The 13,020-nt window shown below is 40.0% G+C and overlaps 1 protein-coding gene across 2 annotated transcripts in view; it reads right to left on the bottom strand.

Moving 5' to 3' along the window:
- The window catches only part of LOC136431429 (sperm microtubule associated protein 2-like), a 37,349-nt gene that overhangs the window by 23,871 nt on the left and 458 nt on the right, over positions 1-13,020 (bottom strand). For both annotated transcript variants that reach the window (XM_066422803.1, XM_066422804.1), the window contains exons 2-4: positions 6,924-6,951; positions 5,280-5,345; positions 3,357-3,491 (exon numbers count right to left, since the gene is read on the bottom strand). In XM_066422803.1, the coding sequence (XP_066278900.1) occupies positions 3,357-3,491; positions 5,280-5,345; positions 6,924-6,951 (229 nt within the window). The remainder of the gene's footprint in view (positions 1-3,356; positions 3,492-5,279; positions 5,346-6,923; positions 6,952-13,020) is intronic.

The raw sequence follows: 13,020 nt of genomic DNA, 5'->3' as shown, positions 1-13,020 counted from the left end.
CATGCCTTTTTCCGAGAGGCATATGTACAGTGAGCTATGTCAATTCACTGTTAATTGTAGCCTGCCCACTCTAATTCAATGTTAATCGGTGTCTGTAAATTATTTGTGAAGCGTAATTGGTCTGCGGCAGCAGCTTTAATTCTACATTACACTTCATTGTATGTTATCCTGAATTCATCGTTATGTGTTATTGACAAATTTTCTGAATCGTTCAGTTGGACGCCAGATTACCGTTGCAGAAGTCCAACGGAGCGTCCAGTTGTGTCAGCATTCGCAGCCTAGTTTTGCCGGACACAGAATGGAACAACGCAATGAAAGTGTTTTCAAAACATTTCAGAACAAGTGAATTTATTGTTAAGCATTGCTGACTTTACCCTTAAGCAATTTACCAGTCCTCCTGAATTAAGCATTGCCAGGATCCCCGCATGTTGGTCTCTGGAGTGTCTTTGCTACAATATGATTTGGGGTATTTAAGGTCTCATTCCTGTATTACTCCGAGTGGGTACCCTAAAAGAGTCCGTGCGGCAAAAAAATGAACGGCTGCATGAACGTGTGTCTATATCGGTGGAAATTCCCTTTTAGCTAGCCCAGCTGATCTCAAGCGTCAAACTGATGAAAGCTTGTTTGTAACTGAAGAAATTAGCAGGCAAACTTCGGCAGCCGCGCGCGAGGTCGGAGGTACACAGCCCGGGCATCGCGTGTAATGCGGTTAAGCGCTTGCTGGAAAGTGGCTTTTTGGGTGTGTAGCCAAGTGCAGTTTGTAATTGCTATAAAAAGAGATTGTATGTAGTGAAAATGTTGTCAATTTTTTTACATTATCCAGAGTAAATGTTCTCAACATGGAATGAAAAACATTGGCACGTTTTCTATATCTTCATTACAGGTAGATCTAGCAATACTTGATTTTACTAAAGCTTTCGATAAAGTCCCACATAGCAGACTCATCACTAAACTAGAGCACTACGGAATTCAAGGCACCACACTAAATCGGTTGAAGGCTTTCTTGACCAATAGGGAACAGACGGTAGTGGTAGAAGGCAAGGCCTCAGCTCCAGTTAGAGTTGCGTCAGGCGTACCACAGGGAACCGTTCTGGGACTGTTACTCTTCCTCCTGTACATAAATGACTTTACCAGACCAGCTTGATTCAAATGTGAGGTTATTTGCCGATGACTGCCTGTTATACATAGAGTTGTCCACACAGAGTGATTCACAGCTTTTGCAAGAAGATTTGAACACACTCGAAGAATGGCAAACCAAATGGCTCATGCAGTTTAATCCGGAAAAATGTTATATCATGCACATAACAAACAAACGAAACCCAATTGTAACCACCTACCAGTTCTGTGGACAGGCTCTAGCAACAGCAAAGAGCCACCCGTACACAAATGTACCTAGGCGTTACATTAATAACATCGGGGCTAAAAGTGGAACACCCATATCAACAAAGTAACAACTAAGGCTAAACAGACATTGGGAGTGATCAAACGTATTAAATCTGTGGGCATGCCCAGCAAAGGTAAAATCACTTGCATACATGTCTCTAGTAAGGCCAAACCTTGAATATGCTGCAACAGTTTGGGATCCATACACAAAGAAGGATAGAGATAAACTGGAGAGGGTGCAGAACCAAGCAGCCAGATTCTGCACGAACAACTACGTCAGGGGTGCTAGTGTAACAAAAATGAAAGCAGATCTGCAATGGATGTCACTTGAGGACAGGAGAACAATGTCCAGACTTTGCATGATGTACAAGATGACTAATAAACTTGTGGACGTTCCGACTGATAAGTATCTAATGCCAGCTCAGAAGAGGACTAGAAATAGTCATGCTTTTAAGTACCAGATCAGAGTTATCAGCCAAGAATTGATGTGTTCAAAAATTCGTATTTCCCGAGAACCATAGTAGAATGGAACTCGTTGTCATCAAGTACTGTAGGAGCTTCCTCACTAAGTAGCTTTAAAGAACGGTTGCAGTCAGATATGCAAAGACTAGGTGAAACAGACCGTTCGGTGTAATATGACCAGCTGCTGCCGCGCCGCGTGCCTGCGAAGCTGGTGTGTTACGCCTAATGGCGGTTATATCGGCTATATAGATACAGATACAGATTACGAACGCGCCTATGTAAAACACGTATTATAACATGTAATCCTATGGGGCGAAAAAACTCATGAATGAGACCTTAATGAATGATCATAGGGATGTCCCTTTCCTTTTGCTCAACTTTTACATGTAAATTCACAGTTGAGCTCCTGGTTCCAATAAGTTTAGTTGCTAACTGGGAAATCCGGCAGGTTCAATACCAACAGGACATCTCAGTTGGGCTGTACCCGTCTTTTGGAAGGGACGTAAAAAGGGGTGCCATGTTCAAGGAGGTGCCTCAAGCATGTTACGGGGAAGGGCTGGCAACCCCTCCTTGTAACTGAAACAGCAAGGAAACTTCTGCCCTACATGTAACGTAACATGACCTATTTATGTGCAGGAGCAGTTTACGTCCAGTTTGGGTCATGTCCACATGTCGCGGCGTATTATGCCAAAGCCTGTTCTCATGAGCAACAAAGATGAGCAACAAAGTACAAATGTATGATCCTTATAGCCATCTCTCTCTTTTATACAAAACAATGAAAAAGGTTTACGTCCAGAGATATAACAGAATGAACTCCTGAACCAGTAACAACAAGTTGCACGGAAGCGTCATGCATGACATATTTCATATGTAATTCGACACCGCGTACTTCATCATGTGTTTCTAACTTACACGATAGCTAGTATATTTTAAAAATAGCTGACGTTAAACCTTTCTTAGATATTCAGACTATCCATGGTGATTCGAGGTTTGAAACTCTTGCCAGTTTTTATAGGAAGGTTTGATACAAGCTAGCGACCCCCGCTCAGATGATACATTTTTGCACGGCATAACATCATCATGGCCATGCGTTTATCACGTGATGTCGGGGAAATTCACAACACAAACATTGTTTTCTTCCATCGTGTCATTTGTCTGTAGACTACTTTCAACAGTTACTGTGCATTTTTTTTCTGGTCTATGTTCTTCAAGCATAGCGCTAGATGGGAAAAGACTGAAGTGGACGATAATGGGTAAGCCTAGCACAATTCTACATCATATACCCCAGTATGAATACATGCTCACACAGCGTTTAACAGGCGGAGAAAAACCTACAGACCATGCATTCTTCTTGTTAGAATAGCTGATATTTCTGCCCATTGGTTTACCATTTGGCTCTGTCCACGCGGTTTTAAGATAACGTTTTTGATAAATTGGACGTTAATTGGTCATGTTACGTTATGTGCCACTAGGTGACCACAAGGGTCTGAACGAACTCTGTGATACCTCACCTGCAAATTTTCCTGCCTGTCTGGAAATTTCTCTTGGACAGTGCCAGACGCTCCAGCCGCGGGGATGCCGATGCCTTTAGTGCGGTTGGAGACAGTGGCCACATGTGATCCTGGTTACCCCAGATCAACTTTGGTCTGCAGAGGTACAGAAAGAAATATAAAAGTCACATCTTTTAAGAGAAAGCTCTCAATGCTTTGTGATTCTGTGCAACACCAACCTCATTCTTTATGTACCTGATAATAATGTACACCTCTACCTCACTGGGACAGACCTGATTTAATTAGTTACCTCGCCAAGATTGCAAGAATGTTATGTTTTCTGTAGCATTTGTTTGTATGTATGTATGTTTGACTGTATGTATGTATGTGTGTGTGTAGAAGACCAGCATAACTCGTAAAGGCCTGGATGGATTGTCTTGATATTTGGTATGTAGGTAGGTTTTGATCGGTCCCCAGAAAGTGCAAAATGGAACGAAATGGAACGAACTAAAAGAGCACATTGGCCTGCATCTCACTCGAGACCTATCATGGTCACTTCATGTGTCAACCCTGGTGACGACAATTTCATACATTTAATACTTTTTTTGTGGCATCGGGAAGTTATGTGAATGTGAACATCGTTGAATCAAATTATGTTAATAAGGGCCTCATTTGCATAATTGATGATAAATATTAGCATAACCTTCTTTGTTAAGCTCATAATTTGTTAAGCTGATACTTTGGACATGTTATATTTTAAGACAATCAACTGGTATGATTTATAATTGATGAGAAACACTCCTAATACACATGTACGTCAGTCATAAAGGTTAAAATCATTTGGCGAAGGTATGAGGTTGTGGAACTCTAGTTCCAAATGTGAACACTTTCAAGACTGCAGTAAACAGAGTTCTTTTAAACCCCTCATGGTTTATCGTATTGTACTTATTGTTTATACTGTAATATTATGATATTGTGATGATGATGATAATATTGAATCTGAGGTAATGTTAAAGCGGATGACAAAATGTAAATTCGAGGCAAGATTTCGATGTGATTCTCTTATGTGCATTGTTATTTTTCATTTGTATGATTATGATGCCTTTCTTCGAAAAATCGATGACAACATCAGGCTGACGAACTGACTAAAAAAATATTTATTAAAAGATGATCAACTGGTATGATCTATAATCAATGAGAAACACTCATAATACGTCAGTCATAAAAGTTAAAATCATTTGGCAAAGGTATGAAGTCGTAGAACTCTAGTTTTTTATTCATTCATTTATCATGCAAATAAGGTAATAATTTTAATAATCTATATTCTGTTAATACGTGTATGAATGTCCCTCAAGTTTATACATCATTCAAATAGAATTTGCTACCATCAAATATGATGAAGACATCTTTAAAAAAGAAAGAAAATCATCTCACATAATTCCACCAGGTTACATAATTCCGCCACCCTGAAAAGATACGTCCAAACAGATCTCCAACCCAGCGCACTCCTGTATATCTAAACTGCATACATGAGAGCTCTCAAACCCTGGACTGTTTCAAACTGGCGGATTTGAGTACCCCGGCAGAGGTTAATGGAGGTTAGTTACGTTCATGTATATCTATCATCATGACTTATCCTGACAGGTTTAAAAGTCACCAACAAAAACTCAGCTGCAGTTATAAAGAAAGCTGCTAGAGGGTCTAACCATTCATCAGCACCAAACTTTACAATACAAATATATCACCACAGCAGTACCAAAGAAAGCTGCTAAGGGGCCCAAGATTCTGTTCAGGATCAGATATGATAATTACAGTCTATCCATATATATCCCCTGGGTTATGCTGTTAAACCATGACCGTACAAGTGAAAACTGACACATGCTACAGAACCTCAATCTTATAATGATGGTTCAGCACAAGGAGATTGACAACAGCATTACTCACTCATAGTTTGTCAGCCACACAGATCTGGACATTTTTGGTGATGCTAGTGGGTAGACCCTCTGTAGCCTGTGGAAAAAATGATTGTAACGTTAATGTTATTTCAGAATAGAGTGCAAAACTTAATTTCAAATTAGCTGTTTCTTTTCAAATGCATGCAGGTAGGCAAATTTCTAACAACCTTCACCAAGAAGGTTATGTTGTCAGTTACGTCAGCTAATAAGCCTATGGGGTTGGTCTGTATGTACAATGTGACTTTTGTCAAGAGCATAACTCAAGAAACTTGAGGAACTATTATTTTTGGATAGATCTTCATGATTTTTGTTAGGTGAGTAGCAGTTAGGTGAGTAGCGGTTTGGTAGGTCAAGTTAAAAATGGTTCACCTGGCATTTTCCTACAGTTCTGCAGTGGGCTGTGTATATGTATGTAGTACATTGTATCATGTATAAAACATAACTTGTGGAGCTGTTGATGGTTGTGCATGATATTTAGTGGAGGGGTAGGGTAGGGTAAGAAAAACAACGTAAACATCGCTGTCGTCTGGCGACATTGTTTTCCCACCTTTTTCTCTGGCCGCGATTGTCGCGGGACAAATCAACGCACAGCTATGTTACGCTCTAACACGTGATTGGTACCGTCTATGAAAAGGAAACTGAATGCTGAGATGGCGAAGATATTTTCCAATAAGTACTTCAACTTCAACTTGATTTACCCCCAAAGTAGACGAAGTATTGTTGATTTAAGCGGTGTCGTTTTTTCGTAATGATTTTGTGAGAAGTGCACACAGTCAAAATTTTCCCATCAAAAGAAAGCTAGAATACAATAGACTACAAGCCTTGTTTACCTTTTCTAAACTTTATCACCAACTTCCGAAAAGAGCAAAATTACAAAAGCGTGCTAAGTTAGGCACACTATCTGGCGTAGCACTGAATCAGAACGAACATTCGCGAAAACATCTCACAGCATTTTTCGCTTGAAACGCGGGCGTGAAGGGCTCATGAACAATATGAATGCATTTCTTACCCAAGTATACTGTCTTCAAAAGACTATGTTCGAATTCATTCATTAAGACCTGACCACTCTCTGGCAACCAGCGACGGAGCGCCGTGAGTTCGAGCGCGTAAAAAACATGACATCTTAGGGCACCCCCCGTTATCTTTTGATGTCCTTCTCTTTAAGGAAATTCAAGAAAATTTCTCCTCATTCCAAAGTTCTTCATCAATTTTCCAAAAGGTCAAATTAAAGATGGAGTGCTGGCCATACTGGGGGAAATGAACAAGCTGGGTTAATAGCCTGGATGCCAGACTGTTTTCAGAGCCCACACAGGCCATCCACTTATATTAGCTCTAGGGCCAACATGCCCCCAAGGAAATTTTCCACAAACACCTGAGTTAGACCCTTGGGCTGGCTGTGGTAAGATTACTTTGGAGCATATTGGCCCTGGAGCCAAGGAGCAGTGGCCTGTGTGGGCCCTGGAAACAGTCTGATGAAACTGGAGAACAGGACAACAGATAATGCCCACTTCTACACACCAAAATCCAGTTAGGTATGCTATATCTTAATCCGTCTACATTTATGGTAAGAAGAACGTGGCATTTTCAAATAAATAAATAAGTAATAAGAAGAAAAGCTTTAAGGCATACTCACATTGTAGCCTGCTCATTTGTGCTTGTCTCTGTTGACGAATGGAAGAAAAAGAGATGTCATCAATCTTAGGGAGACACTAGAAATTTGTGATATAACATTACAACTAGATAAATTATGTTACATGTAACAAAATTTTACAGTCCAATACATTTGTTTGTATCTCACCAAACACAAAGTACATCCAGTTTGGGTCATGCCCACATGTCGCGGTGTATTATGCCAAAGCCTGTTCTCATGAGCAATAAAGAACGTCATTAATAGTATGATCCTTAGCCATCCCTCTCTTTTATTCAAAACAATGAAAAAGGTTAAACTTTACGTCCAGTGACATAACAGAATAAACTCCTGGACCAGTAACAACAAGTTGCACGGAATCGTCATGCATGACGTATTTCATATGTAATTCGACACCGCGTACTTCATCATACTTACACGATAGCTAGTATCTTCTAAACGTAGCTGACGTTAAACCTTTCTTTGACATTCAGACTATCCATGGTGATTCGAGGTTTGAAACTCTTGCCAGTTTTAGGAAGGTTTAGCACAACCTACACCTGTAGCTACCCCCGCTCAGATGATACATTTTTGCACGCCATAACATCATGGCCATGCATTTATCACGTGAACGCCACGTGCTGCTGATGTCGGGGAAATTTGTCCGTAGACTGCTTTCGACAGTTACTGTGCATTTTTTTCTGGTCTATGTTCTTCAAGCATAGCGCTAGAAGGGAAAATACTGAGGTGGACGATAAATGAGTTGATGAGACAGAGAGTTTGATAAATCATAAGTCATAAAGGCTGTCAGCGCGATTTTAAGATAAATAACGTTTTGAATAAATTGGACGTTAAATGGTCATGTTACGTTTCAAAGTACTGCAGTGAAATGTTCAGGACAGTGGGGGTACAAGATTCAGGAATTCAGTATGTTTTGATGAATCATGTGTAAAGCCCCGGTCACATACATTGTACGATGAGGTAAATTGTAGGCAAAATTAGCTATCACCGTGTGATGTTCAAAATTTTTCCAGTGTCGTACGATTTTGCACAATGCATGTGACTAATAGCCACCTTGCCGCTTTAGTGCTTCTTTAACCGACCAAATGCAGATCTGTGAATTCATACTTTCATTAGATGTAACATCTTTTACTTAATTACCTTAGCCAAGAAGGTTACATTTTACCGAGCGTGATCTGTGCATGTGTCTGTTACTGAACGCGATAAGTCGAGAATGCCTACTAGATGGATTGTCTTCATATCTGGTGTGTCCGTAGATATGTACAAAATGTCAAGATGATTAGATTTTTGGCCAACTACTTTGCATAATTAATGAGGAAAGCTTAAATATCTGTTATATTGCATAATCAGTCTCTGTAACATGTGTTATCTGGTATAGTCGGGGAGATATTCCCATGGTGGTAAAGTCACTATAATTCAAGAACATCTGGGTGGATTGTAATGATATTTGGTATGTGGGTAGGTGTTGGAAAAACAAAGGTCGAGGTCAATTTTGGACCAGCTTGTATGTGACCTTGGTACTGCAGCAGAACTTCCATTTTTTGTATCTTTGACCTAGACGTGCTGTGATCTTGATTTTTTTTTGGCAGATAGCTTGTGACGTAAGGAAGAAGTGCTGTAGGTTTGGGCCCCCTAGCAACTTGCTATGGAACTGCAGGGGTGTTTTTGTCAAAATCTTCCAAAGAGAATAACTGAATAAAGGAACGATAGATTTACATGATATTTAATGTGCAGGTAGCCTTAGACAGAGATGTGCATAATAAAGGGCAAATTATACAAATTGGCACTTAATTTGCATAACTAACCATATTGGTGTATAACTGGAATTTCAATCTTCTGGCATTTTGAAGGTCTCGGACCGGAGTTTTTTTACGATTTCGTATGTAGGCGGACACCCTCAAGTCGACAGGCTACAATTCCGCCAAGAAAAGTAGGACAGAAAATGTAATCACATGGGCGAAAAGCGGTTTTCTGCTGCTTTCCAATGTATTTATCGGTATTGTCCGTTGTCCCTTTATTTTGGGTAGAAACCATAGTAAAATGTAAATTTTGGACCCGAAAATTATCATTTTTTAACCCTTTTTGATCGAACCTGCACGGAAAAAACGAGTTTTCTTGGGGTCACGCCATATATGCTGAGAAAGCTTCGTAAATGGTGTCTCTGGAAAGTGGAAAAAATAAAAAGTCATGTGATAACTTTTTCGCAATCTCCGATGACACAAATTTGGTGAAAATGCATTAAAAACGATGCTATTTGGGTCATCAGACGAAAAAAAAATGCATCACCGTTTGCGCGGACTAAATACAAACAAGCCTTCGATGGCGAACCAACTTCACCAGGCCCAAAAATATTACAACTCACGGGCTTTTCAGGAGATACAAAAAAATCTATGCACAGCTAAAACGATCACCTAGCAATAGGGGCCAGAAATCAGAGTGACCACGCACTTCCGGCAGATTAACGTGTCATGACCCTATCCCTGGTCAGATTTGAACTCCGACCCGGAACCTGAAGTTATACGAAGGTGATCATGGTTGAATATAAATCATGTAAATGGAGGCCTGATTTGCATAATTGATCAGAAAATGCTAGTAAGAATAGCCTTCTTTGTTAAGAAAACACTGTCATACTTAAGACAACATCTACTTTTTTGGTGGAGAAGATGACCAACTGTTATAATTTATGCTGTAATCTTAGTTACGTGGGTGGCCAACATATGAGTTTGCAAGCTTTCAACCAGCCTTGCACATTTACATTATGATTTTATTATTGTTACTGTCGCCGTGAAGGTTATGTTTTGCACAGCGTTCGTGTGTGTGTCACGTGCGTCCGTGAACCATATAAGAATGCCTGGATGGATTGTCTTCATACTTGGTATGTGGGTAGGTCTTCTTGATATCTCAAAATGATTAGATTTTGGGCCCCCTAGCGGCCTGCTATGGTACTGCAGCAGAACTTCTGGGTTCAATATCTCGCACTCTGGACATAATATGGTCACGATTTTTTAGTAGTAACGGGAGTCGCCCAAACATAGGACGTTTTTTTACGCGCTCGAACTCACGGCGCTCCATTGCTGGTTGCCAGAGAATGGTCATGTTTTAATGAATGAATTTTGAACACATTCATCTAAAGAACATACATGGACAAGAAATGTATTCATAATGTTCATGGGCCCTTCACGCTCCGAGTCACAAGCGGCAAACGCTGTGAGACGTTTTCACGAATGTACCTTCTGATTTAGTGCTACGCCAGATAGTGTGCCTAACTTAGTACGCTTTGGTAATTTTGCTCTCTTCGGAAGTTGGTGATAAAGTTAGGGAAATGTAAATAAGGCTTGAAGTCTGCTATATTCTAGCTTTCTTTTGACCGGAAAATTTTGACTGTGTGCACTTCTAACGTCATGTGAGAAGGGCTATATCTAGCGCATCCCAGCTCATGTTTTGGCGGGAAATAGGCTACTACGCACTTTGCGCGCGGCCCGGCATACGTCTTGCATGCGACCCGACTTACAAAATCATTACGAAAAAACGACACCGCTTACATCAACAATATTCAGTCTACTTATTGGGAAATATCTTCGCCATCTCTGTATTCAGTTTCCTTTTCATAGACGGTACCAATCACATGTTAGAGTGTTACAAAGCTGTGCGTTGAATCGCCGTCCGCCAGCATCGCGGCCCCCAAAAATGGCGGGAAAACAACGTTGCCAGACGGCAGCGATGTTTACGTTGTTTTCTTTGGTCGGTTTTCTTCTCAAGAAACACTTAAAGACCCAATTTTTTTGTGTTTTATGAAGCTATATTTCTTATGTGTATGATAGTTGTATATCTGCTTGGCACAGGTCGTATATTTAGGTGTCGGGCCCTCTAGCTACGCAGTGACCCTCTACTCAGCGTTGCCATCATTATTGTCAAAATACTATTCTCGACAAAACAAGAAATGAATATGTACACATATGTTTTGAATGCAAATAAAAATTATGTGCATGGACTTGGTTTATTTATCTTCCTTATGAGCATAGTCAGTGGACACAAACACGGCGTACTTATGCATAACAAGATCACTAAAAAGTCCGTCCTAAGTTAGGGCGCGTCCTAAGTACGGGCAACCCCCGTTAGATAGCTCTTGGGAGGGAGAGTAAGTTGTGTAGGGGGCTAATTTGCATAATTAATGAGGAAAGTTTGTAAATCCACTGCATTTCATTAAAGGACTCTCAAACACGTGACATATGTAACTGAGAAAGAGAGAAATATCGATGGATATCAATGATACAAATGAATACCTAATTTGCATAATCAATGGAAAAATACTATAACTCCATAATGGTAAATGATGGGGATTTCATTCTTGCAGCATTTGTAAGTTATGTAGATGTGGACATGGTCAGACATAAATCATGCAAATGAGGTCCTCACTCACATAATTTATGAGGGAGTTCTACAGAAGCCTTCTTTGCTAATACAAGACTTTTATACTTTGAAGAACTTGTGTAATTTAGGTAGAGAAGATGATCAACTGACATAATTCATGCAAATTAGGTCCTTATTTGCATAATAGATTGAAAGCATTTATGATATGCCACTTGAAAAGGTTAAAATCGGTTGGCAAAGGTATGGGTCGCGGAACTCTAGTTTTCACTTATTTTATCTTTGATATGTGCTAAATGAATAAACAAATAAAGTAAAATTGTATTTAAAAAATCATAAGACTTGAAAGAAACTATATGAAAACATGACCCTTACATGAGTTAGATTTGTTTGGCTTATATTGTGCTTTCTTGCTAAGTGTGCTTTCTCAGAGCCCATCCGCAAACTGTTCTCTTTGCAAACTGAAAACAGAGACAAGATAGGACTGAGGTCTGATCTAATCAGGAACCCACGCATATACAGCCATCAAACAATTGTATGCATCACCTGTGTGTGGTACTGATATGACACGTGGATAATCTAACCCTGGAAGCAGGCTCTTCTACGGGCGCGTTTTCTGGCTGCTACTGTAATCTGGTGGTTACACTTTGCATCAACATTGGCAATATCAGAGGAAACTGAAACCATCAAAACACAGTCAAAATCTATAGATTTGTCACCTCAACATTAGAAAAAAATGCCTTTAAGTTAGTAAAGTCTGAATTGGAGGCTATAAAACCGTACGACGATGGATGAAATTTTGATGTTATCTGTTCACACGCTCAAAATCCTTTTTAGCTGTGTTTTCGTTCAAAATCCTTTTTAGCTGTATTTTCTGTCGCATGATGATCGGAGATGGCTCATTTTATGTGCGATTTACCTGCAATTGACCCAGGTATAATGAAATAAAAAACATTGTACGATGTACCTACGTGGCTACGGGGTAATTTGTGACTACTTTATATCTAAACTATTGCACCTGTTTTTTCTCAACAAACAGACGACATACCGTGCTATGATGATGGATAACCCCCATCACAAGTATGACATGCAATGTATGTGACCATAGCTTCAGCACCACTGCCCACGACATGTATGATGTTACATGTAACGTTACATGCCACAAGCATCAGCAAGGAGGCTCTTATCAGACCTCCTTAGTATTAGTAATCAGTGCAACTATTGTAATAACACGTTACAGCACCGGCTCAGACACTGGCATACACTGGACAAAATGCAAGCACGGTAACCGTTGTGTTCTTGAATACCGTTACTTCGGTTTGCACAGCTGCGAGTTCCAACTGAAGAGATGAATTGAAGAGCGGCCTAAACTGGAACCGGAGTTCTTACCTGGCTGAAACAACTGTACTGTACTGTACTGTACTGTACTGTACTCTACTCTACTCTACTCTACTCTACTCTACTCTACTCTACTCTACTCTACTCTACTCTACTCTACTCTACTCTACTCTAACAACTGTACTGTACTGTACTGTACTGTACTCTACTCTACTCTACTCTACTCTACTCTACTCTACTCTACTCTACTCTACTCTACTCTACTCTACAACTGCTGTAATGTTGAAGTGTGATAACCTCTAGACGTTTATCGTTTATATCATGTGCTTTATATTATCAAGGAGGTTATGTTGTAACCAAAGATTTAACGTTAACT

The sequence above is a fragment of the Branchiostoma lanceolatum genome, chromosome 3 (assembly GCF_035083965.1).
Source record: "Branchiostoma lanceolatum isolate klBraLanc5 chromosome 3, klBraLanc5.hap2, whole genome shotgun sequence".
Taxonomy (NCBI): domain Eukaryota; kingdom Metazoa; phylum Chordata; class Leptocardii; order Amphioxiformes; family Branchiostomatidae; genus Branchiostoma; species Branchiostoma lanceolatum.
The sequence above is the reverse complement of the archived record's forward strand: the minus strand, read 5'-3'. Positions and strand labels throughout refer to the sequence as shown.